The sequence below is a fragment of the Hyperolius riggenbachi genome, chromosome 7 (genome assembly GCF_040937935.1).
Source record: "Hyperolius riggenbachi isolate aHypRig1 chromosome 7, aHypRig1.pri, whole genome shotgun sequence".
Classification (NCBI taxonomy): Eukaryota; Metazoa; Chordata; class Amphibia; order Anura; family Hyperoliidae; genus Hyperolius; species Hyperolius riggenbachi.
In genome coordinates, this window is record NC_090652.1 from 172,668,196 (window position 1) to 172,694,609 (window position 26,414).

Sequence of the window (26,414 nt, forward strand, 5' to 3'; positions counted from 1 at the left end):
CACGGATACCAATGTTAAAAATAGCAGCCGTCCTCACACACTTTAAAAATGGATCCATGGGCGATCCGTGGGATCAGGATTGAAAAATTGAACGGAGAGTCTGGATGTCGGGACTTCGCAGACCCCCGATACATGGAAGGGTAGTGAAAGGCAATAATAAAACGGATCTCCCTCTACACAGAGAACTTTGCACACAGTATGGAGGGAGATCCGGAGAGCCTACTACCTGCTCCTTCCCTCAACGTCACTCCCCATAGGTGTTCCCAGGTAGCCTGAGGGGTTAAGAGCCAGGGGGTCAGACCACCCCTCCCTCACCTGGGTCCCCCTGTCACCGCTCCCCCTCCAGCTATGTACGCTATATTATGGCAAAAATAATGAGCGAGCGAGGAAGCAATTACCTTACTTCCTCTGCTTACAACGTGACTTCCTGCAATGTCGCCCTCTAGTAGGCGGCATTGCAGGAAGTCACGCGGTGAGCAGAGGAGAAGGTAATTGCTTCCTTGCTCGCTGATTACTTTTGCCGAACTATAGCGCACAAAGCTGTGCCCGCTGCCCCCTTCCTGGCTGCTACCCCCTCCAGCCCAGCGCTCCCCCACAACCCACGGACAGAGCTGGGGGCACGTTTTTAAAAACACAAACGGACCTGGAAATGTATGCTGTAAATGGCCAGCATGGATCCGTTTGCGTTCCAGTTTTTAGGCCCGGTTCACATTAGCGTTTTTTTGCGGATCGGAACCGAACCGTATACTGTACAAACGGAACGGACACGAACGGATCCAATGTTAATCTATGGGGCCGTACACATCTGTCCATTTGTACGGATACGTTCCGTAAGTTCAGGGCCCCGGATCGAAAAAATGCTGCAGGCCCTAATTTTCTGGACCGTTGCTCCCTGCGGACCTGAAACGGAAGGTTTTGCAGGGCAATAGGAACCAATGAAAAATGGAACTGAACAACACACGGGCTATGAAAACGGACATTTCTAGCTGCTTTCCTGTGTACTGTCTATGATACAGCTCTATGATACAGCTCTATGGTACAGCAGCCATCTTGGCTTGTTTATTTGGCACATGGGCCTGGAAGTGCTGCAGGAGTGGGATCCATCCCAGTTTGTGGATTTCTGGAAAGTATTGGAAGACATAAGGCCATACAGCATCGAGGACCTGATTGTCCAGTGCAGCGGCAACCTGCCCTCTGGGACAAGGGACACCCAGAACACAATAACATCCGGAAGTGCAGAAGGTTGTGGGAGGACATCTGCAAAAATTATGTGCAGGGATTTGATCAACTGAATCGGAAGCGGAAAAGTGCTCAAGGTATGTTTCCAATGGATGTTGGGAGGGTGTGATATGTTGGTGTGGGGGGTGGTTTCATAGTAAATATGTAGCATGCATGCCTTGTTCCAACCACGTGTGTCTGGGCCACAGGCGCACAACTGCTTGCCTGCGGCTCAGACATGCATGCTCTGTGTACCCGTGTCCTACCCACTACCCATGTCCCACCAACTACCCATGTCCCACCCACTACCCGTGTCCCAAGCACGTGTGTCTGGGCCGCAGGCGCACAACTGTTTGCCTGCGGCTCAGACATGCATGATCTGTGTACCCGTGTCCCACCCACTACCCGTGCCCCAAGCATGTGTGTCTGGGCCGCAGGCGAACAAGTGCTTGCCTGTGGCTCAGACATGCATGCTCTGTGTACCCACAACCGACATTATGTCCAGTCAAACAATTTAGAAACGTAAATAATTTTTTATTAAAAATGAACAAAATAAACCAGTGAACAAAATATACTAATGAACCAAATAACCAACAAACAAAATAAACAGAATTTTATGGTTGTCCTTCTGGAGTCATAAAATAGTCAGCCAAACTGTCCCTGTTTCGAAGGGCAATTACTCTTGGCCTTTGCGCGTACCTCCGCATTGGCCGAAGTGGTAGTACCTCTGGTAGGTTAGGAATGTCCACTTCCTCCTGGCGCACAAAATTGTGGAGGATGCATGCTGCTTTGACAACGTAGACAGCGTTGTCCAGCTTCAGTAGCAGCGGTGTGTGGAACATCCTCCACTTGTTAGCCAGGATTCCAAAAGGTACACTCCACCATTCGGCGAGCGCGGCTGAGCCGTGCATTAAAAATTGTCTGTTTCTGGTCGAGGCCCCTGTCTGGGTATGGCCAAATAACGTGGGTAGACAGGGCAAAAGCCTCATCTCCCACAAAGACAAAGGGGTAAGCGGGTGTCCTTGTCCCAGGCCAAGGTTTCTCAGCGGGTAGGTGCAGTTGGTTTTGCTCCAGCCGGTGGTACAGTTTGGTGTTTGAAATATGCTGGAGTCATTGGCACTCCTGTATGACCCCACGTCTACGTATACAAAATTGTAGTCCGCATCAGCCACTGCCATTAGGACAATACTAAAGTACTTTTTGTAATTGAAGTTATGGCTGCCACTCCTCAAAGGTTTCTGGATCCTAATGTGCGTTCCGCCGATAGCACCTACACAATTTGGGAACCGACACTCTGTCCAGAAGCGGTCTGAGATCTCCTCCCATTTTCTGGTGTGTGGAACAGGCATATATGTGGCCCTCAGCCTTCTCCAGATAATTTTGGAGGTCCTCACTATGATGATGCCTGCCACTGTACTCTTCCCAATTCTGAAGGTTATGTGTAGAGATGCGTTGGATTGCCCAGTTGCCATGAACCTAGGAGAGAAATAATAAAGTTATTATTTTTTGTTTTTGCAGTTGAAAAATACAAGACCCGATGGCGCAATGTACGTGACGCCTATGTCAAGGAATTGAGAATTCAGCACAAAGAACAAAGGAGTGGAAGTGGATCCTCCAAAAGAACACCCTATTGTTACACACGTCAGCTGGCGTTCTTGAGAACTTCTGTGGAGGCTGTGGAGTCAATTCTGTGGAGACCATTGGTAAAAACACAGTATATGATGATAACAACAACACACAGTATATTATGGTAACATTTTCCTTTGTATTATCTACAGGACTGAAGATAATTTTCGGGAGGATGAGGACCTCGACACGGATCGGGAGGTTGTTGGTATTGGGGACAGTGACGAAGATATTTTTGATGACATTGATGATGACCCTGTGCGGGACACGGACTATTTGCTGCCACCACCTGCCAGTAGGCAGGTTTCCGAGGACTCCAGGTGATCCTAAACTGAGGACTTGACCCTCCCTCCTCAGGAGTCAGGACCCTGGCCCTGATCCTACCCCAACCGACACTGTCCAGGACACTCCATAGGCAATGTCCACTAGTGCTGCCCAGCCCCGTAGAGTCCAAACCTCAGAGGCAGAAACCCCTCCAGCTCCAAGGAGACAGAGAGCTGCTCCTGTACCCACAAGAAGAAAGACTGAGGCAGAGATGTCGGGTGCAGTGTCAGGCCTACTTGGCATCCTCAGAAGCCAAGAATCCATCATTACCAGGCAGATGCAGGATGGAGACAGAAGCAACCTGATAGAGGGCTATGGGCTCCATATCAAGTCGCATCAAAAAGAGCTAGACATGCTGCACAGGCACTACCAGGATGAAGTAAAACTGCTGCATGATGAATATCGTGCACAGCATGATGAATATCGTTCACAGTTTGACCAAATCCAACAGCAGCACCACAACCAAGTATCGAAAATGCAGCAGCAGATACATCAAATGCAAAGCCATAGTGCAGAACTCATGCGACATCAAGGGCACCCAGCCTACCACACCCTCATGTCCCTTCTTCCCTTGGTGGACAAAGTCCCAAGTGGCAGTATGCTGTCATGCCACTACAGCCTTCTAGAGGCTGTCAAATCACACTTGGAACCAAGGTTTCAAGCCCAACCACCAGTGTTTAGACCACCTACAACCTGGCAATCCCCTTCCCAAACCTACCAAGGGTATAGAGGGAGTGCATTTGAGGACCGAAGGTACACCCAGTTAGGAACAGGTTCTAGCAGTTCAACCGTTAGTACCCCAGACACTCCTGACCAACCATCTACACCAAACCTTTTTCTTGGATCAGGGTCAGACCCAAAATAGTAATGTACAATTGAAAAAGAAAGTTGTGCTTCTCAAGCCATCCCCTTGGACGTGGCCTTCAGAACCTGTTCACTAGGAACCGCAACATGTGATGGCTCGGCCCAACCCAGCTACCAGCCTGGTCGCTTTGGCCTTGGCATGGCATGTTGCTGTTCCTGTGGGTCAGCTTTGACAGGTGACGCCCAAGGGACTCTGTGCCCACATTCTACCCTCACCCATGGACTATAGTGTCCTTTTTGCACTTGTTTTTTGCACTAGTTGGGCTCTGTGTCCCATTGTACCCGCACTCAGTATGTTTCTGTTGAACTTCAAATTCTAGCAGTACTTGGGCCTCCCCTTGGACGTGGCCTTCAGAACCTGTCCCCCTGCCGTTCCTGTGGGTCAGGTTTAAAAGGTGATGCCCGAGGGACTCTGTGCCTACATGCTACCCTGACCCATTGACTATAGTGTACTTTTTGCACTAGTTGGGCTCTGTGCCCCATTGTACCCTCACCCAGTGTGCGTCTGCTGAACTGCAAATTCTAGCACTACTTGGGCCTCCCCTTCAGAACCTGTCCCCTAGAAACCGCAACATGTCATGGCTCAGCCCAACCTGGATACCAGCTTGGTTCCTTTTTCCTTGGCATGGCATGTTGCCGTTCCTGTGGGTCAGGTTTAAAAGGCGACACCCAAGGGACTCTGTGCCCCCCGTTTATGTTCTGTTTATTAAAAATTTAATTTTTTTTCCCTATCTTCCACGTTGGAAGACTGTTGTGTTCACTTCCATGTTGGAAGCTTTGTTATTTATTTTTCAATTGTTGGAAGGTTTTGTAATAAAACTTTTAATTTTGTTAAAAAAAATATTGGAGTTGTTGTTACTAACCTTAGAGTGATCGTTAGCTGTTCCTCTGGTGTGACAGCCTTCCGAAAACTGGTATTCTTTTTCCTGAGGTCATTCCTCACCATCTCCAGGAGGGTATCAAACCTGTGACAAGAGGTATAAAGGATTATAGAACTGGAAAGAGTTTGCTGTGGAGCAAGGTGTTGTGGGGAGAGTGGGGTTGGGGTGGGTAGGTATGGATACTTACAGGGATATGGACATCCGGCAGTAGCTGTAAAAAATTTCTGGGTGTGGTCTCAGGTCCTGGTGCAGTGTCTAGAACTGTCCCTTCCTCTGCCTTTCAAGGAGTAGTTGGTGCACCCACCATCTCCTGCGAACAGCTGGCTTCTGTCCCACAAAGTAGTAAGTGAAAATTAAAAACGAGGCTATTCCAAGCCAGAAGATATAGAAATACACTGGATACATTGTCCAAACAGCAAGCTCTCTCCTCAACAATGACCACAATGTATTTACTGATCATTCAGAGCTCTAGGGTATATATAGCTTATCTTTAAAGCTAATTTCATAACGTCCCCTTTAAAAATGGAAACTGACACAAAACGTATGCAAAACGGACACAAACAGAGCTGAAACGGACCGAAAACGTATTTACATCGGTCCGCAACTGATCCGTTTGAACGGACAACAGATCCGTTGGAACTGACAATTCCAGCACAAAACGCTAATGTGAACCGGGCCTTAGTCTCCAAAAAAAAAAAAAGGAAAGAAAAGAAAGAAAATCCAACTTACACTAAAACAACTATTTCATGTATCTCTGCTAAACCCTTCTAGAATTTCCTCTTCTGTTTCTAGGCTTCTTTCCTGAACTAACTTTCAATGCATACTCGGCAAAAACAGCCTATTCAACTAATCCTCTGTCATTGTGTGTCATCTACGTTGAAGGAATTGTGATTTTTGGACTAGAATCCGTGTTTTCAACAGCATGTACCCCTTCATTAATGACTGTGGGTAACTTAATGTCAAGTAACTTTTGATGCATATATATTTGTTTGGAGTACAGGTGTCCCTGCTTAGTGAACAAGATAGGGACACTGCCGAAACACTGTGACACCTCTGTACCTCCTATGTGCCCCCCTGTGCCTCCAGTGTCTCCCTTTGTGTCACCTCTGTTTCCCTGTGCCTTCAGTGCCCCCTCTGTGTCACCTCTGTCCCCCTGTTCCCCTCAGTGTCCTACTCTATGTCACCTCTGCCTCCACTGTGTGATTTAAAGATGCACAAAGGGGGACAGGATGGCAAAGGTGGTAACCTTTGCCATCCTGTCCCCCTTTGTGCATCTTTAAATCATAGGTTTGCTTTAAAATGTGTATGCTGGATGCGGTACTCACTACATGGTATAGTGTACCACAACAAAAACACAATGTAATTTTACTTAGTATATAAAACATTTTTTTCTTTGCAATTTTTAAAATTGATTTTCTCAAAAACTACAAGTTCTATTTGAACATTTTTTTTTAAAGTCGGGTAACTACCGGTACTCCATAACTGATTGTAAGTGCTTTCCAAATATCGCTTTATGCCTCAAATTTGCGATGCATATTTATATTATTTATTATTTTTAAAATCCCCAAACTTGACTTAAAGGAATACTACCAATACCCAAGTGTTATAAAATGACAATGTACAAATAATGTCTAAGTAGCTGTGTAAACATTTTCCTATTTGTCATGTTAAATATCAGAAGCAATATGGACAAAAAGAAAAAGAAGCTGGCCCTGCAAAAACCGCACCACAAGGAATTGAAGTACAAAAAATAGCCTTTATTCAAACCATAACAACATTAAAACCAGTTAAAAACAGTCACACTAAATACATAATGCCCTCTAATATTGTACTGTAAATGTTCAGTGGTTACAATAGTAAACACGTATTATAAATGATCTATAATGTGGACAATCCGCTGCAAGCCAGTGGCAGAGTAAGGGTGAAGGGGTAAAGGCGGGGAAAATTCGAGATTGGAGGTGCACCAACCTGTAGAAGTGAAGTGCACCAAGTTAGAAATAAGGGTGTGAAGTGGGTGCCAATGTCCGTGGTGAAACGGAATACCGAGTGGTAGGGGCCAGATGGGGCCAAGTGAGAGAGAAGAGATGCAAAGAAAGAACCGTGGATGGAAGGCTTACCGGCCGGCAGCTGAGCGGAGGGACTAGCGTGTGGAGGCCATCGCGATTCGCCGCTACAAGCGGCTTCTTCCGGGCATATAACCACCCGTTCTCCGAGTGGCTAAATAGTCACATCACGTGACGCAAGGGGGCGGCGGCAGGCAAGGCGGAGTCAGGGGTGATCAATCGTGCGTGGCCACGCACGGGGACTGGACTCCACGTACTGTGTGACGTGGTCGGCCATCCCTGCCCCTGTATCCGCCCACCAGAGCCGCAGCCATCTTGGTGAAAATCAAAGAACGGGCATGTGGAATTAAAATTACATATAGTTTGAAAAAAAAGGTTATAGGGAAATCAATAGGTTAGCACAAAAACTTGGCTGCCTGACAAGTGAGCCAAGAAGCAGGGGGCTCAAAGTACAAAAACATTAATGATAATGATGAAATACTAGCGAACACAAATATAATGCACCACAACGAGTGACACCACCTATATAAACAGCAGGAGTACTGCTGACACCTACTGGGCAGAACAGATATTTGCAGATTCACTGTGCCAAATGCATATACACATGTACAAGAGACAGTTATACAAAGCACAACCATGAATCCAAGACCATAGTTAATCACATGAATACAAAACTTAGTTCTATTACAGTTCACAATCGATGAATGGGCAATCAGATGAAATAGATGAATGAAGGATCTTCAAATAGTGGCCAGAAGAGGTGTTGAGTGAGCCAAGAGTTCATGGAACCCCAACCGTATCGTAAGAACAGGCAAAAGACAGGGGGGAGAGAAAAAGATCATCAATCTAGAAATAAGAGACAAAACATAACCATATTAAGAATCAGCACATAAGGGATCCATTTCAGAAAAACAGGCCCAGTACCTGAGATCAAATCATAAAGTGCATAATCGATGCAGTGGGCAACTTACCAAGACCCACTGGAGACAGTGACAGATCAATATAAATATGGTACGCACAAGTAGCCGATGGATATGTAACCCCCCCCCACACACGGGGGGGTGCACACAGATGGACAAACCACATGCTAAGGTGCCATCGGTGACTATAACTGATAAATGCCCAATGATCGAACTCACCAACGATCTAGAGGGATCACATAACCGGGAAAACATATATGTGCCCAAATAATGTGCCCATGCACAACATGTTAAAGGTGCAAAAATTGAGTGTTAATGTGCAACCAAACATAGGAAGGGCTGCACCCTACTCACAAAGGTGGAGCTCAACAGTGAAGGAGGTCACCTACTCACTGAGTGTCCCTCCCTAAAAAAGGGGGATACAGAAAATCACACTGCAAAAATAGGGGGAGGCAAGAGATGTGCTCCAAAGAGAACTAATTAATGTAAGAAAGCAAGGAATGACAATTCCTCGTTGAGACCTACCGGAGCTAAGGTGCCGAGGTCAAAGATCCAGCGAGTCTCCTGTCTCAAAAGGAGTTGAGTAACGTCCCCGCCCCTAGAAGAGAGGTACACCTTAGATAAACCACATACCCTCCAACCTCGAGTGCTCCCACCATGGGCTTTGAGGGCATGTTCAGCCACCGGAGTCAATTGCTTACCATCAGCATGGTCGCGATTGGCCAGTCGTATGGTAGACATGTGTTTTTGGATGCGGCTCTTCAGCATGTTTTTGGTTTGTCCCACATATCGTTTGTTGCACGGGCACCACAATAAGTAAATGACCCCCTCAGATTGGCAGTTGATATAATCCCTTAATTTGAATATTTTGTTTGTTTTGTCACTCTGTACTTCTCTGGTGGGTATCATCATTTCACAGATGTTGCATCTCCCACAGGGGAAGCTGCCACACACAGCCGGCCTCTTCCTATGTCGCCGCTGAAAGTGGCTCTGACAAAGACGGTCTTTAAGGTTAGTGGCCCTCTTTGCTGTGATTGATGGTCTCGCTGGTAAATACCTATTTAGGATAGAGTCAGTTTGTAAAACAGGCCAATGCTTAGTGACTATGTCTCTCAGTGTATTCCAGCTGCTATTGTACGGTGTACAGAATCTTACCAGATCGTTGGATTTCTTTCGCGTGGAATACAATAATCTCTCCCTGTTTGTCTTGGTTGCTCGTTGATATGCCTGTTCGACTACACGCCTGGGATAACCCCGGCTCCTGAACCTCTCCTTCAATGAGATGGATTGTGCCTGGAAGTCGGTCTCGTTGGAACAATTCCTCCTCAGTCTTAAAAACTGTCCCACCGGAATGTTGCTTTTCAAACTTTTAGTGTGGAATGAATCATAGTGTAGCAAGCTGTTGACCGCCGTTTCCTTCCGATATATTGTGTGGTCTCTATCTGTCCTGTACCTGAAAAAGAGAGATGGAGATCCAGGAAGTCCAAGGACTCGGGAGACATTTGCGAGGTAAGTACAATATTGAGATCATTTTCGCCCAGTGCCCAGATGAATTCAAGAGCTAGGGGCTCTGGTCCATCCCAGAGCACTAAGACATCATCAATAAAACGATACCAACCCAATATGTGTGGGTGAAATTGTTCAAAACCAGGCCCCCAGACTACTTCTCGCTCCCACCAGCCCAAGAATAGATTAGATCAGTGGGGCACATTTGGCTCCCATAGAGATGCCATGCACTTGTAGGTACAACCTACCATCAAAAGTGAAGAAATTGTGTTTTAACACATAGTCCAGGAGTAATAGCAAGAAGTCATTGAATTCAGATCTGGAAATCGTGGTTGAAGACAAAAAGTATAAAAAGTATCGTACTGCTTCCACCGCATGATGATGTCCTATATTGGTGTATAATGACTCGACGTCCAATGAAATCATGATTGTGCCTGTGGGAATATGAACATTATTCAATTTAGTAATTAAGTTCAGAGAGTCCCTCACATAAGAGTCAAGTGAGCAAACATGTTCCTGCAGAAAAAAATCAATGAAAGAGCAGCTCTTCTCAATTAAACTCCCAATCCCCGAGACTATAGGTCTACCTGGTGGCTGTTCCTTATTTTTGTGCACCTTGGGCAACAAATAAAACGTCGGTGTTATTGGTTTGTTAACTGTTAAGAAAGCATGTTCCCTCTGTGAAATGACTCCGGCTGACTTCCCTTGATCAAGTAGGCGGTCTAATTTCGTTTTAAAGGTCTCACTCGGGTTAGAGTGAAGGGTCCTGTAGTATCTAGAGTTGCCCAATTGTCTTTTTGCCTCTTTGATGTAACTATCTACCGGCCACAGGACCACATTGCCTCCCTTGTCGGCCTCACGAATGACAAGATCCTCCCGCTTTGATAGATTGATGATGGTTAGGCGCTCATCCCTGGGTAGGTTATTCCCACAGCCCCCAATGTCCCTGAGCTTTTCAATATCCCTGGAAACCAACTCAAAGAAGATTTTTATAGCTGGGTACATGGATAAATTGGGAAGAAAGGAGGATGGAGGTCTAAACTTACCCTTGCGGCGGTTATCAGCTGGCTCAGATTCACTCCCATTTTCGTTCTCATCAAGTAATTCCATGAGATCATGGAATACCTGTCGGTCAACAGCGTCTGGTAAATTGATCAAATCCCTCATCTGTGGGGTGGTAGAATCGTTGTGATACATCCTTTTCAATGTAAGTCTTCGGCAGAAAAGGTACAGGTCCTTGATGGTCTCAAAAATATCTATCTTCTTGGTGGGTGAGAAAGTCAATCCCCTGGCCAAAACTGCTTGCTCAGAAGAAGAAAGTTCTACTGGGGTCAAATTGATGATCTGCAGAGCATCTACAGTGCTGTTGTCTCGTGATTCCCCTCGTAACGTTTTCTCTTCAGAGGCAAAAGCTTTAATTCATTGTGTATGGGATTTAGCTTTATTGTGACAAATCATTTGCAAAGGGGTGTCTGCTTCACTGCTCAGCCAGTGCTGTTGTTTGCATATCAGACTACAGAGTATTTTTCCCTGAAAGCCCAAAAAATATATAAAAACTGTTGAGACACTGACAATTACACGTTTAAAACAAGTTACATTTCCTCTGCTCTCTTGCAGACAGTTTAGAAACATGCAGCTTCTTCTGAGAGCTCTCTGACACACAGTTACACACAGAGATAACAGTGAAGGAAATCCCCCCTCACCTCATTAACTCTCCCTTCAGAAACGAGAAGTGCATCAGTTCAGAGTGAAAGGAATTTGTTTCAGTAAACAAAAGAGATAAGCAAATGAAATGTATACATCATTATTTACCAACACTTCAGGAACCCTGTCTACTCAGGTTAAAAAACACATGTTTATCGATAGTATCCCTTTAAACCAGGGGTCCTCAAACTGGGTGCCGTGGCACCCTGGTGCGCCTTGGGCATCTTTCAGGGGTGCCTCGGCATGCATCCCCATTCTTTATACAATACCATCAGGTAATGCAACCGCACATTGATTTACAATGTGGCTGCATTACCTGCTAATTAACCTTTTGTCTCCGCAACTATGGTTGAAGTTGAACATGAGTGGAATCGTGGTGCCCAATAAGCATCACTAGCTACTTGGAGGGGGTCATCGCCTGATAAGGGTCATAACGGCATTTTTGTAGTTGTTTTTGACGAGAGGTGCCTTGAAAAATATTCAAAGCCATAAAGGGTGTTTTCACCCAAAAAAGTTTGGTAACCACTGCTTTAAACTATTTCAAGCAGCCTCTATACCTAACTAAAGTATCACCTGGAGTATGCTAACCATATGTTGAGAACATAGGGACTAGATCATTAAACTTGTCACTTGCATGTATACACATTTATTTTGATTAGTTGCTGAAAGGTTTTCTCCACGTGCATCTGTGTTGAATAGATTAATGAAATATCATTTTGTAGAGTTCTGTAAGTGGTATGAAACTCAAATATCCTCTATGGTCTAAACACCAAAGCATTAAACATGGCATAAAACAAATAGCAAAAAAAAAATGTTTTCTGGAAGTTACGGTAAGCGTTATTACTAAAACTTCTATATCACTCAGAAGCTAATTGATAAATACTCTTTCATATGAGCAGGTGAAGGCAGTGAATTCACAGGTGTTTTTTTTGCCCTGGCTGGGCGCTTGTTACTGGCAGTGGAGGGATGGCCTGCCCCCTGCGGCAGCTGCGTTCAGATGTGATACGTTGCCGTTCTCAGCCATAGGGTAACGCCACTATGTGTCAAGCTCTGACGCATGGTGTTATGAACACTGCCATTCATCTCCATTTTATTTGTACTGTTATGGTGCTTGTGGGCGGCAAACAGGATGCTAAAGGCCTTAGATTGCCTTTGCTGTACCAAAATGATCATATTGACTTGAGCTTTACTGTGTAAACAATGCACAAAAGGTTTTGCTGTATCAGGGGAGAAGCAGATAACTCTCAACACTTTGTTTGCACAGTATTACTTAACCTCCCTCGCAGTATGATTATTTCCGGATTTTAGGGTCTTTTAAAAACATTTCTGACCCTAAAATCAGCACTCACTCACCTCCCTGGCCTCCAGCGCTGCAATTTTACCTCCGTCCTCTGGGTGGCGCTGTAACTCTGTAGTGATATCACTGACGGCAATCTCACCAGAGTGATTCAGAGCCTCGGAGGACAGGAAGAAGAACGGCTACCAATGACTGGCTCTCCCGGGAGGTGAGTAGAAATGCCCGCTGCGTGCTAAACACTGCATAGTGTATACACTCGGGATTAACGCCAGGGAGGTTAATTACACAAGGCTAATCATTTGTCCTGCAAACTGGCAATGTTATCTATAAACTTCAGTGAAGTGCAAATATGTCTTCAAAAGACGTAATATCAATCTTTTACAGTTTTCTGTATTTTTATTTATTTATTTATTGCTGTGTTTATTGTTTTAGAGCAAACATGTATTTTTGAGTTTCATATAATGTGTGCGTTAACAGTGGCAGTGAAGCATACTTTCTATGTACTGTAAGCTTCACTGTATGCGTCATACCGCTTGCATAGTGTGCAATGTAACTGTTTTCCTCAGTTGTGTTGTGATCCTGTTTTTCCAGAGAACATAACTCCCCAGTGTGAAAGTAGCCAAACATTCATAATCCCGGCAAACTCACCCATCTCTTCAATTTCTCCCCTTCTATCAGTGGTGCTCTATGGAATGCTTGCTTAGTATATAATAATGCAAACAGATATACCTTCTTTAGTATCTGAGGCCTCACTGAGACTGCTGACATCCTCCAAGCAGGTCTTTCATAGAGGTTTACGCTTCAGTCATAGTCCTAGGCCTAGAAATAAACAAAAGTGGTGGAGTCAGTGACTCTCTTGTCAGAGCACTGTACCTGATCCTTAAAAAAAACTTTCACAACTTTACCTTTTCCCCTCTGTCATTTTAGATTCACTGTGTTCACATCTACTCTCCTCACTCCAGATTGCAATCATTTATTGATCCCCTGATTCCACCCCAACTTTCTTGGACCACCTCTGTGCATGGCTGGACATTTTTGCATTCGCAGACATTATCACTTCAATTATTTTGGGAGGCATCAACATCCCAGATGATACAAACATCTCCACTAAAACGAATCTTCTTTTTCCAATCTACCACCCTTTATACCTGTACATTATTCTTTTTTCTATCACTTTCCACTGATATCTAGAGATGAGAAGAATGATTTTGTGGTGCAATCTGTGTTTCCACCATGGAAGCAATTCCATAGCATGTGTTTTTTTTTTTTTTACTCTGCTATTCTAGGCATTTCCCCTTGGAACTACATGCAGGATTCTCTTTAACAGGAAACCCTGGGCTAGGGATAAGTGGGTGAGAATTTCAAGTTAGGTCTTGTGGCAAATCATGCTAATTTTTGTGAAACATTCCCTGATAGTTTCTGACTCATTTCAAATTTTTTACATTTTACATTGAAGTCAATGGCGCCAACCTGCCAACTTTAGCAGTTAATAGAAAAGCTCAAATCCTTGCTATAATCACCAAATTAGATAGTTGTATTAGGAAGAATATTTTTTTTTCAAAAAGACTTTATAGATTTTGAGTATATAAAATTACAATTCTAAATACGATCAAATGACAGTTAATATATTTTACCCATCAGTGTTGCAGCTGTACATCTAGTATATCCCTGGAAAAGGCAGTGAATTTAACAGGTAACCCCAGGGGCAAGCTTCATTGCATTTGCTGGGGATCACTGTACTACTGCTCTATTATTATTATTTACTTTATTATTATTATTTACAAATCACTTCTGGTGACATCAAAAGTCCATGGTCACTGTGCACCATTCTCCCTGTTGCCGCACTGATCTGCAGGTTTGTTTCCAACTGGAGTCGCGGCACTGATCCACAGGTCTGACCTGGAGGCATCCAGCAAGGGGGAGGCCACTGTTTTTGGTGGAGAAAACCCAGTTATCTTGTCTCTTTTCCAAGCTAAATTAGCCAGGTTTGTTTAACCTTTTATGATAGGTAAGATCTTCCATTAATTGGCTGGTAAGATCTCTAGTTTCCTGTGTATGTGTTCTAAATCCTAGGTTCTCAACGTGTGGTACGCGTACCCCAGGGGGTACTTCTGAAGGTTCTATGGGGTACTCGGGCTTATTATACTTATCCAAGAATAACTATAGGGATGCTCGTTCGGATTCCGCGGAAATGCAATCTCCCTATTTCCGATCGGAAATTGCATTTCCACATCGAAATTCGGAAATCGTAATACAAGTACGGTAGGCAAATTTCTGTGGAAATTTTTGCGGAAGTCGCGGAGATTTCCGCCAATGTTAACATTTTCTCAAAAACTAAAGGTCTTTTTGAAAGATTTTTTTTCTTCTTGTCTCTACTTTTCTGCTTAACATAACCTAAAAATGTGGTGTTTCTAGCACCTATGGGGGCTTTGCTATTAACCTCGAATTTCAGCGTCATACCGCATATCGGTTCCAATGTGGATTTCACTGTAATTTCTGCAGATTTTAACATAAATTTTCTCAAAAACCACAAAGTCTTTTTGAAATATTTTTTCCTCTTGTTCCCACTTTTCTTCTTAATATACCCTGAAAATTTGGTGTTTCTGGAACCTACAGGGGCTTTGCTATTAACCGCCAAATTAGGTCGCTGTTGACTGTAATGTAAAATGCAGAAAATTTGCGGTATGCGGTATGATGCCGAATTTAGAGGGTAATAGCAAAGCCCCCATAGGAGCTAGAAACACCAAATTTTCAGGGAATGTTAAGCAAACAAGTGGGAACAAAAGGAAAACAAGTGGGAACAAGAAAAAAAAATCTTTCAAAAAGACCTTGTAGTTTTTGAGAAAATCAATGTTAAAGTCGGCAGAAATTACCATGAAAATCCGCATTGGAACTGCTATGCGGTATGATGCCGACTTTGGAGGTTAATAGCAAAGCCCCCATAGGAGCTAAAAACACCAAATTTTCAGGGAATGTTAAGCAGACAAGTGGGAACAAGAGGAAACAAAATCTTTCAAAAAGACCTTGTAGTTTTTGAGGAAATCGATGTTAAAGTCAGCGGAAATTACTGTGAAATTCCGCATCGGAACGTGGACATCGTTAGCGGAAAGCGGAATTGGAAGCGGTAATCAGCAATGGCAGAAAGCGGATTTCCTGCGGAAACGGAAATTGCCATTTCCGACCATCCCTAAATAACTAATTTAGAGTTTTAGAAAATGATAAATCTTATTTAAACACCAAATTAGTGTTTTAGCTAATTAAAAGCAATAGTATATGCTTCTACATTGCTTAGAACCAATTATCATGTATTACGTTTAAATATATATTTGTCAAGGGGTACTTGTGATGTTTACTATGCTGGGGGTACTTAGTGAGGACAGGATTTTAAAGGGGGTACATACCAATAAAATGTTGAGAAACACTGTTCTAAATCTTCAATATCTTTCCTCTAGTGTGGTAGCTAAAACTGTGCCCCATACTCCAGATTTGGCCTCACAGGTGATTTACACACAGGGAGTGGTATACTAGCATCTCATGATTTTATTTCTCATTTTATGCATCCCAGAATTTTTTTTAGCTGCTGCAATATGAAATTAATCTTTACTTTTTTTTTTTTCTTTTTTACTGTAGAATGCCCTACAACCTGATGACCCTCCACAGACTGACTGTAAGACTAGTCCTCGACTTTCAAGAGCAAGCTTCCTTTTTGGACAAATATTTCCAGTAAATCCTTTGCAAATTACACATTATTATGTAAAGGACGCCTGGACTGAGAGGGCAATAGAGGCTTACATATGTATTTCCTTTTAAACAATGCACATTTCCTGGCTGTCTTGCTGATCATCTGCCTCTAATACTTTTAGCCATAGACTCGGACCAAACAAGCAGATCAGATGTTTCTGACTGAAGTCTGACTGGATTAAAGAGTAGCAGGATACCAGGCAAGTGGTATTAGTTGAAAGGAAATAAATATGTCAGCCTCCATATCCCTCTCAGTTCATGTGTATTTTAAGCATCTTATTATTATAGTTGCTATTATTTTATGTGGTTATTGCAATTGCATAATTAAATAATAATTGCATAAAAGATGAACCCATTTGAAGTGAAATTCCACTGTCATCAAAAATTGGTATAATCTATATCAGGAAAACACAATCCATTTTTTAGGATGGGTAGCACACTTACAACCATGGAAAATGACCATAGTTTTCCATGCACATGATTCATCCACGGCAGCTGAACTTTGGGCAATGAGAATTGGCACGTGGAGTGAATTTATACTGCTGGCTGTTTTTTTTCACGCATGCAAAATTGCCTTTGCAATGCCACTATATCTAGCTTTAATATATCTGTTTAATATATCTTTTGTTAACAGCTGATCTCTGGTCCAATGGCTCACATCTCTGGTACTCTTCTAATTTGCCCATTAAAATACTGTATATTGCCCATCCAGCTGCTTTCCTCTATTTATTTTCTGCTGTATGCCCCATTTGCTGTGATTAGTCACTCAAATCAAATCAAATCATAAATAGCTTTATTGGCATGACCTAGATACATACAGGCATTGCCATGCATTGCCAAAGCAAGTGAAAATGGGGGAGATGAAAAAAGGTGAGTCCTGGAGGTTGGGCGTGGGACAGAGGTACAATGGGTAAGCCTGTGGACATTTTTAGGTTTACAGTTCATTTATGCTCTTTTCAATCTGTGGCATGCCGTGTCATAGTGTGCAGAGATTGTCACGATGGATACATTTTCTCCCACTAAAATGTATAGATAGCCAAAGGTGTCCCACAGTAGAGGTAGCCACATCCATAGGTAGCCAGGGGTGTCCTTTCGAATAGGTAGTCCCCCCATAGTTAGCCAAAGGTGTTCCTCAGTATAAGCAGACTTTAAAAAGGAACTGTGAATTTCATTTTAATACCCTGGGAGGGGGATGCCTCTGCATGAGGCTTCCCTGTCTCTCTCTGTCCATTGGTTCCAGTGCTGGCAGCCACCCCTACAATAAACGATTACCTGCAATGCTGCAGCAGCATACACAGCAGCAGCAGGAACTAGCCAAGCCCAATTGAGTCCACTCTACTGCGCAGGTGTGAGGAGTTTGCTCCTGCGCAGTAAAGCGGACATGATCGGGCTTGGCTATTTCTGCCAGAGACCAAGGGGAAGCTAATACTGTACCTGCCCAAGGCGCCTTTCCCTTCAGGTTCTCTTTAAGAGTTTGCTTGTAGGCTGAGACTTCAGTTCACAACACATCTGAACTCAGCCCCCACTCAATCTGCTAATGATGATGTAAGCAGCCTTTTGCATATAGCTGAGCTATTAGGTCGATCAGACCTCTTAGGTCCATTGTGCATTGGCCCTTAAAGTACACCAGCGCCTTAAAGTACAAAAAGTTTTGATGGTTACCCATAACCTCCAAGTCTCTGTGAATGAGAGAGACCAGGAGCCCAATGGTGCAGTATTGTTAGACAAAGTGATGTAAGCACAAGTGTATAAGTATTATTATACTAACAAGGGTGAGTTGCAAAACTTGCAAACATCTTCTGAGTCTGCAGGAATTTAACTGTCCCCACTCGGTGTCCCATGTCTGTTGGCGCAGATGGTGGTCGGTCACTCTCCTGGATTATTTGTTAGGAATAAGGGTCATCGTGACTAAAAAACCCCTATAATGTATAGACTGTGCTAAAAAAAACCCTGGTGGAGGTGCCCTTGATGATATATACTACTAGATAATTTTATATATTTCAGAAATGTAATTTCTTACCTTCTCAGAAGGACAAACCATTATTTAACGGAAAAAGTAATGTTTATTCATGCAAAACGCCTCCCGCTCTGGTGTGAACCACCCCATTGAGATACATTGACCAAGCGGATCCGCAGCCGCAAGCGGCTGCAGAAACGCTGAAAAAGCCGCTCGGTGTGCACCAGCCCTCAGTTCACAGCACCTAAGACTTATTCAACTCCTAGAAATAGTTGCAAGAACAACCTAACACCCTGAACTGACTTCAAAAGTATTAGTGAGGAAGAGATCTGACATCCTCCGTCGCCTTCGCCAGACAACCTGCGACCTGGACCAACTAAACATATGCTGAAATCAGGGCCGGGCCGAGGCATAGGCTGGAGAGGCTCCAGCCTCGGGGCGCAGTGTAGGAGGGGGCGCAGAATTCATTCAGCTGTCATTCCTAATTGTGTTTGAAGCAGAAATAAATAAGAAAAGGGGATACATAGCAGTGACTGCAAGCCAGATAACTAGATATTAAGGTGTTGGGGAGGTTGTGGGCCCTGAGGCACCTCTTAGTCTAATAGCAATCAGTGTGTGACGGCTGGGGTGGGAGGGATGGAGGGGCGCACTTTGGTGTCTCAGCCTTGGGTGCTGGAGGACCTTGTCCCGGCTCTGGCTGAAATGCCCTGACCTGCTTGGTCCAGCATTTCACAAAATAGTAAATTGCTCTCTGCAAGCAGGGAGGTTTCCTACCTCTCTAAAAGAAGGAATCATCAAGCCCCTTCTTAAAAAACCTTCCATAGATCCAGATGCAATGAGCAGCTACAGACCTGTCTCCAACCTCCCCTTCTTAGGTAAAGGGTTTGAAAAGGCTGTCTATCTGCAACTTGAAACCAGGCTATCAGTAAACAACATCCTGGACCCTCTACAATCTGGCTTTAAGAAACACCACAGCTGTGAAACAGCCCTCATCCAAGTCTGCAACGATCTGCTCATGGCAAGGGACAGGGGGGAATGCTCCATCCTAATCCTGTTGGATCTCTCAGCGGCTTTTGACACAATTGACCATGAAATCCTGCTTAACAGACTGCAGGAGTAGTGTGGCATCAGTGGATCAGTCCTCCAGTGGTTCAGATCATTCCTGACTGACATAATACAGAGAGTATCCATAGGACCCATAATGTCCAAACCTGCACCTCTAAAATTCAGAGTGCCACAAGGATCAATCCTATCCCCTCTGCTGTTTGCAATCTACATGTTGCCACTCGGTACACTTATCCAACGACATGGACTGACGTACAACTGCTACGCCGATGACACACAGCTATACCTGTCCTTCAAACCTGGTGGAACAGACCCTACTCCAAAAATAAACTCTTGCTTAGCTGAGCTACAGGCATGGCTGAGTAACTGGTTGAAACTGAATGCTGACAAAACGGAGGTCCTTTTTGTCCAAAGCCAGCGCTCGCCATCAAAACAGCTCTATCCTAAAGCAACACCAATCAGGATTGGGAATTCAGACATAAACAGCTCCAACCTTGTGCGCAGCCTTGGCGTACTAATCGATGGGGAATTGAGTTTCAGAAACCAAATTTCATCTGTAGTTAAATCTTCCTACTTTCATCTTAAGAACATTGCAAAGATTAAACATCTGATTCCCCCAGAGGATCTTCCAACCCTAGTTCATGCCTTTATCACATCACGGCTGGACTACTGCAATGCCCTTTATGCTGGCCTCCCCAAAAAGGACCTGTGTCGCCTGCAATTAGTGCAGAATGCTGCTGCCAGATTACTAACAAACCAGCCTCGCCACTGTTACATTACACCGATCCTTCGCTCACTGCACTGGCTACCAGTAGAATGGAGAATACTCTTCAAGATTGGGCTGCTGACATTCAAATCCCTGCACAATCTGGGCCCTGGATACATGGACTTGCTGAAGCTGCACCACACCTCTCACAACCTCAGATCTATAAACTTGGTCACTCCCAGAGTGCACCTCAAAAAAATCTGGAGACAGAGCCTTCTGTCATGCTGCCCCTACTCTTTGGAACTCCCTGCCACACCCAATAAAGACAGCACCATCCCTGGAGCTATTCGAATCCAGACTGAAAAGCCACCTGTTTAGCCTGGCATTTCCGGACTTATAAAATTCTTCCTCTGTACCACGATGGTCTGAGCCATGCTTATGCGCTTTGAGTCCTACGGGAGAAAAGCGCTTTACAAATGTTGTTTGTTTGTTGTTGTTTGTACTTCCTCCCTCCAAAAGACACGCATACATCCCCATAAAATCATTCAACAGCAACTGTGTGCACAGTCTCTGTGGCACAATTGGTTAGCGCGTTTGGCTGTTAACCGAAAGGTTGGTGGTTCAAGCACACCCAGGGATGGCCTTGCCTTTTTTGATGGCCTTCTGGACAGCAGTCAGGTCGGCAGTCTTACCCATGATTGCGGTTTTGAGTAATGAACCAGGCTGGGAGTTTTTAAAAGCCTCAGGAATCTTTTGCAGGTGTTTAGAGTTAATTAGTTGATTCAGATGATTAGGTTAATAGGTCGTTTAGAGAACCTTTTCATGATATGCTAATTTTTTGAGCTAGGAATTTTGGGTTTTTATGAGCTGTATGCCAAAATCATCAATATTAAAACAATAAAAGGCTTGAACTACTTCAGTTGTGTGTAAAGTCTAATGTTTATCAGTACATTACAGAAAATAATGAACTTTATTACAATATGCTAATTTTTGAGAAGGATCTGTATATCATAGGACTTAATGGTCCCAGTACTCTATGTACACATTATATGTGGAGTTTTTCCCCCTTTAAAGTTATATGGTGATGGTGTGATAGCCCTTATGTATTTTAATATATGACTCATTAAACGTTATATTTTAGGGCTCATTCACACTATGTGCTGCGCTGTCAGTTCTGACGCAACGCACATAGTGTACGATCTACATGGCAACACGAAAGTCCATAGACTTTCATGTTACCAGTCACATTACAGGTGTGTCTTCCCATGCGTTACGATGTAATACGATGTAACGCTTCTGGGAACATCTAATCGCACAACGCACACATTCTCCTGATGGGTTGGCTGCCAAGGTCTGCGCTCCTAGCGCACCACAATGTGTATTCTGTGCGATGGCCACATGATGGCAACGCATGCACGAAAACGTGTTGGTGTATGCGCTCTGTAGTGTGAATGAGCCCTTAGGCATTATATTACCTTGTACAGAGAAAGGAGGGGTTAATAGGGATTGTTTGATCCCAGTGTTTTTGTACTATACCCTATCTGTTATGTACCGTAGTTATTCTAGTGTTTGCTTCTTGTAGCCTCCTGTAGTCGCTCTGATCCCTCGCCATCATTCCGCTCTGATTCCTGCAATGGCTGTGCTCCTTCAAAAGCTGCGTGCCTGCCACCAGACCGCATGCCATCTCAATCACGCTCCCGTAGCCAGGAGAGTTCTGCACTTGCGCAGTTTGTAGACATTGCAACTGCACATGTACCGAATGCTCCCGGCTATGCAGTCAGACAGCTTTTTGAGGGTTACAGCAACTAAAAGAAACATTGCAGAGTAAAGGTGAGAGACCAGGATTAAAGGGGGATCATAGGCGTAGCAATCACCCCTGCGACCCCTGCAATCGCAGGGTGTCCCCGACGCTTTCGGGGCCCCTCCTCCTCCCTCTACTCAACTGCAAGTGCAGCCAGTTAGCCAAACAAAACATCCCTGTTTGCTCTCAAGAACTTCCCTGCCACCTCCTCCCGTCATGCAGAGTAGCAGGATCATGTGTAATTTTTTTCCAGCTTCTAGACACTGCTTCAAGTTCACAGCAGAACACTCTCTGCTGTCATTCGCCGTCTTCCGATCACGTGACCCTCATGGGGTTTGGGGACCAAGGGGGCCCCATGCTATCATTTTTGCATTGGGGCTCTATTAAGTCTGGTTAAGCCACTGAGGGGGACTATAAGAAGCCCTAGGTAAGCTAAACTGGGATTTTTTTTTATTATTTAACATATTCTTTAAAGCAACTGAATGCGTAGTACAGCTAAGAAATATAACATTAGTAGCAAAGAAAAGAGTCTCATATTGTTTTCCAGTACGGGATGAGTTAAAAACTTAAGTTATCTATGCAAAAGAGCTTCTCTGAGTGTTCTTCGACCCACTGAATCTAATACAGTCCAGTTTTCTGAAGCACTTAAACAGCCAAGAAACAGTAAGAGACAGCTTGAGATACGGTTTTACTGCAAGAAAGTTCAAAGGGCCATTATTTCTGCTTTGTTTTATAGCTTAAAAGACAGAATGTGGTTTCTAAATGGCAAATATAACAGAATGATGCAATGTTATAAAAAAAAAAGCTACATAACCAAAAATAAAAATAAAAGACTCTTTTCTTTGCTACTAATGTTTTATTCATTATCTGTACTACACATACAATTCATTATATCATAAGGCAGGTAACACACTACATGCAGTTTTGCGCGTTTTGCCGAGAACGGAAAAACGCGCACGATTTTAGAGGCTATTGAAATTAATAGCCTAGCGCAGGAAACGCTGTGCCGCACGCATTTGTGCGCGTTTGCGTTTTTCTCCGCGTTTTCTAAACGCACAGTTGTCTGCTTTTTCCCGCACGTTGCACGGCAGTACATGCCATGCAATCGCATAAACACGGAAACGCACGCGGAAAAATGCACGCGTTAGACGCGACCGCAAAACCCGGAAACGCAGGGGAAAACGGCCCTGCAAGTGTGTTCCCTGCCTAAGGGTTTTCTTTCGCTCCAGGTTTGATTTAAGATTCCAAGTTTTTCACGTAAATCCATTCCACTTTCATAACAAAAGGGTGATCAGAAGGTGACAGCATGTGCCTGTTACATTAAAAATGAAGATACTGCACTTTTGCCATTAGTACCTTTAGAAAGTGCAGAAAAAAATTGTTGCAATGTTGTATATTTTGTGTGTGTGCACTGGTGAAACTAAGGATAGGATTTTTTTTTTCTTTCCAGTTTGTCTACCGATCTGAGAACAAGTACAAAAGGATGAATAGTAATGAACGCTTGCGTGTGGTTTCTTCTCACTCACCATCTATCGAGACTATGAAGCTTTTATTAGATAGACAAGATGGTATGAATTTATTTTTGTTTCTCTGCAAAACTAAGTTTCGCTCATCAAAACTGGTCACCTCCATCACCCATTATTTTTGTTTTTAGTTTTTTGTTTTTCACTTCAGAATTCAAAACATACAAACATTCTATAGTAATGCACCTTGCCAGCAGTAAAGATGTGGCCACTAGACATGGCCCGAACCTACGATTTTCGGTTCGTGAACCGGGTTCACGAACCTCCCGCGAAAGTTCGGTTTGCGCTAACTTTCGTGAACCGCAATAGACTTCAATGGGGAGGCGAACTTTGAAAGCTAGAAAAAATTATGCTGGCCACAAAAGTGATGGAAAAGATGTTTCAAGGGGTCTAACACCTGGAGGGGGGCATGGCGTGGGTGGATACGTGACAAAAGTCCGGGGAAAAATCTGGATTTGACGCAAAGCAGCGGTTTAAGGGCAGAAGTCACACTGAATGCTAAATTGCAGGCCTAAAGTGCTTTAAAACATCTTGTATGTGTATACATCAATCAGGGAGTGTAATTAGAGTACTGCTTCACACTGACACACCAAACTCACTATGTAACGCACCGCAAACAGCTGCGTAGTGACGGCCATGCTGGACTAGTGCACACCATAGCGAGAGGGCAGGCCGTGGCAGTTTTCAAGCCCATATGGTCACCGGGCTGTGGTAGCTCAATAATAGTTGACTGTCCAGCTGTGACTGTCTGTCCAGCAGTGACTGTCCAGCTGATCAAATTTGGTCTGTCCACAATGAAGCAACGACCTTATTATATTTGATGTGCCACCCCCCGAGACACTCATATAGCCGGAGGTCATTGCTTCATTGTGATACGCAAGCCCCTTCACCGGGCCAAGGTAATGATCACAAAGGGGAATGGGCACATGTACATGCCTTTTGTTTTGTTGTTGCAGCTGCAGTGCAGCCAGAAAAATTAGGCAGGCATGTACACGCACCAGAAAAATTAGTATAGCGGCCGCTGCTACCAGCGGCCTTAAAAATTCAGGAATCCGCCTGGAGTCCTGGACCCTGTTGGTGGTGGCGGAGAAGGCAAGCGGCCTGCAGGCAGAGATGCTGTGTGTGGGGACTGACTTACATATATAGTTACATATATAGTTATTTTGGCTGAAAAAAGACATACGTCCATGGAGTTCAACCAGTACAAATTACAACTCCGGCCTGCTCCCTCACATATCCCTGTTGATCTAGAGGAAGGCGAAAAAACCCTTGCAAGGCATGGTTCAATTAGCCCCAAAAGGGAAAAATTCCTTCCCGACTCCAGATGGCAAACAGATAAAATCCCTGGATCAACATCATTAGGCATTACCTAGTAATTGTAGCCATGGATGTCTTTCAACGCAAGGAAAGCATCTAAGCCCTCTTTAAATGCAGGTATAGAGTTTGCCATAATGACTTCCTGTGGCAATGCATTCCACATCTTAATCACTCTTACTGTAAAGAACCCTTTCCTAAATAAATGGCTAAAACGTTTTTGCTCCATGCGCAGATCATGTCCTCTAGTCCTTTGAGAAGGCCTAGGGACAAAAAGCTCATCCGCCAAGCTATTATATTGCCCTCTGATGTATTTATACATGTTAATTAGATCTCCTCTAAGGCATCTTTTCTCTAGACTAAATAAACCCAGTTTATCTAACCTTTCTTGGTAAGCGAGACCTTCCATCCCACGTATCAATTTTTTTGCATCGTCTCTGCACCTGCTCTAAAACTGCAATATCTTTTTTGTGATGTGGTGCCTAGAACTGAATTCCATATTCCAGATGTGGCCTTACTAGAGAGTTAAACAGGGGCAATATTATGCTAGCATCTCGAGTTTTTATTTCCCTTTTAATGCATCCCAAAATTTTGTTAGCTTTAGCTGCAGCGGCTTGGCATTGAGTACGATTATTTAACTTGTTGTCGATGAGTACTCCTAAGTCCTTCTCCAAGTTTGATGTCCCCAACTTTATCCCATTTATTTTGTATGGTGCTAGACCATTGGTAAGACCAAAATGCATGACTTTACATTTTTCAACATTGAATTTCATCTGCCATTTATGTGCCCATATAGCTATCCTATCCAGATCCTGTTGCAATATGACACTATCTTCCTGAGAGTTGATGATTCTGCACAATTTTGTATCATCTGCAAATATAGCAACATTGCTCACTACTGCATCTACTAGGTCATTAATACATAAATTGAAGAGCACTGGACCCAGTACAAACCCCTGTGGGACCCCACTGCTAACAGTCTCCCATTTTGAGTACGATCCATTGACCACAACTCTTTTTTCTGTCCATTAGCCAGTTCCCTATCCATGCACACAGACTCTTCCCCAGTACTTGTATCCTCAACTTTTGCACCAGACTTTTGTGGGGAACAGTGTCGAAGGCCTTTGCAAAGTCCAAGTATATCACATCTACAGCATTCCCAATATCCATATTAGCATTCACTACCTCATAAAAGCTGAACATGTTAGTCAAACAGGACCTGTCTTTAGTAAACCCATGTTGATGCTGAGAAATAAGATTATTTTCTACTATGAAGTCATGTATAGTATCTCTTAGTAGCCCCCTCAAATAGTTTGCATACAACTGATGTTAAGCTTACAGGTCTATAATTTCCTGGATCTGATTTTTTGCCCTTCTTAAATAAGGGGAAAACGTGGGCTGTACGCCAGTCCACTGGGACTCTGCCAGTTGAAAGAGAGTCACAAAAGATAAGATAAAGGGGTTTATCTATAACTGAACTTAATTCCCTTAGGACTCGAGGATGCATGCCATCCGGGCCAGGTGCCTTGTCTATTTTTAATTTATTTAGTCTTGCCTTCACTTCTTCCTGCGTTAAGTATTTAATATTACAGTTAGAAGATTGAGACTCTTTTGCCTCTGTAATTTGCAACAGTGCTGTTTCCTTTGTGAAGACAGAAGCAAAGAAAGCATTTAATAACTCTGCCTTACCTTGGTCATCCACCATTGAGTTCCCTCCCTCATCCTTTAGGAATCCTATACAGTCAACCTTTCTTTTTTTATGTTCATGTACTTGTAAAACTTTTTTGGGTTAGATTTGATATCCCTAGCGATTTGATTTTCAGCTTCGATCTTTGCCAGCCTAATTTCTTTTTTACAATTTTTATTGCACTCCTTATAATTTCTTAGTGCAGCCTCGGTCCCCT

The 26,414-nt window shown here is 43.7% G+C and overlaps 1 protein-coding gene across 1 annotated transcript in view; it reads left to right on the forward strand.

The window, feature by feature from the left end:
- The window catches only part of CARD11 (caspase recruitment domain family member 11), a 586,831-nt gene that overhangs the window by 459,172 nt on the left and 101,245 nt on the right, over positions 1-26,414 (forward strand). The window contains exons 19-20 of the mRNA XM_068244905.1: positions 16,034-16,126; positions 23,124-23,241. Coding sequence (XP_068101006.1) covers positions 16,034-16,126; positions 23,124-23,241 — 211 coding nt within the window. The remainder of the gene's footprint in view (positions 1-16,033; positions 16,127-23,123; positions 23,242-26,414) is intronic.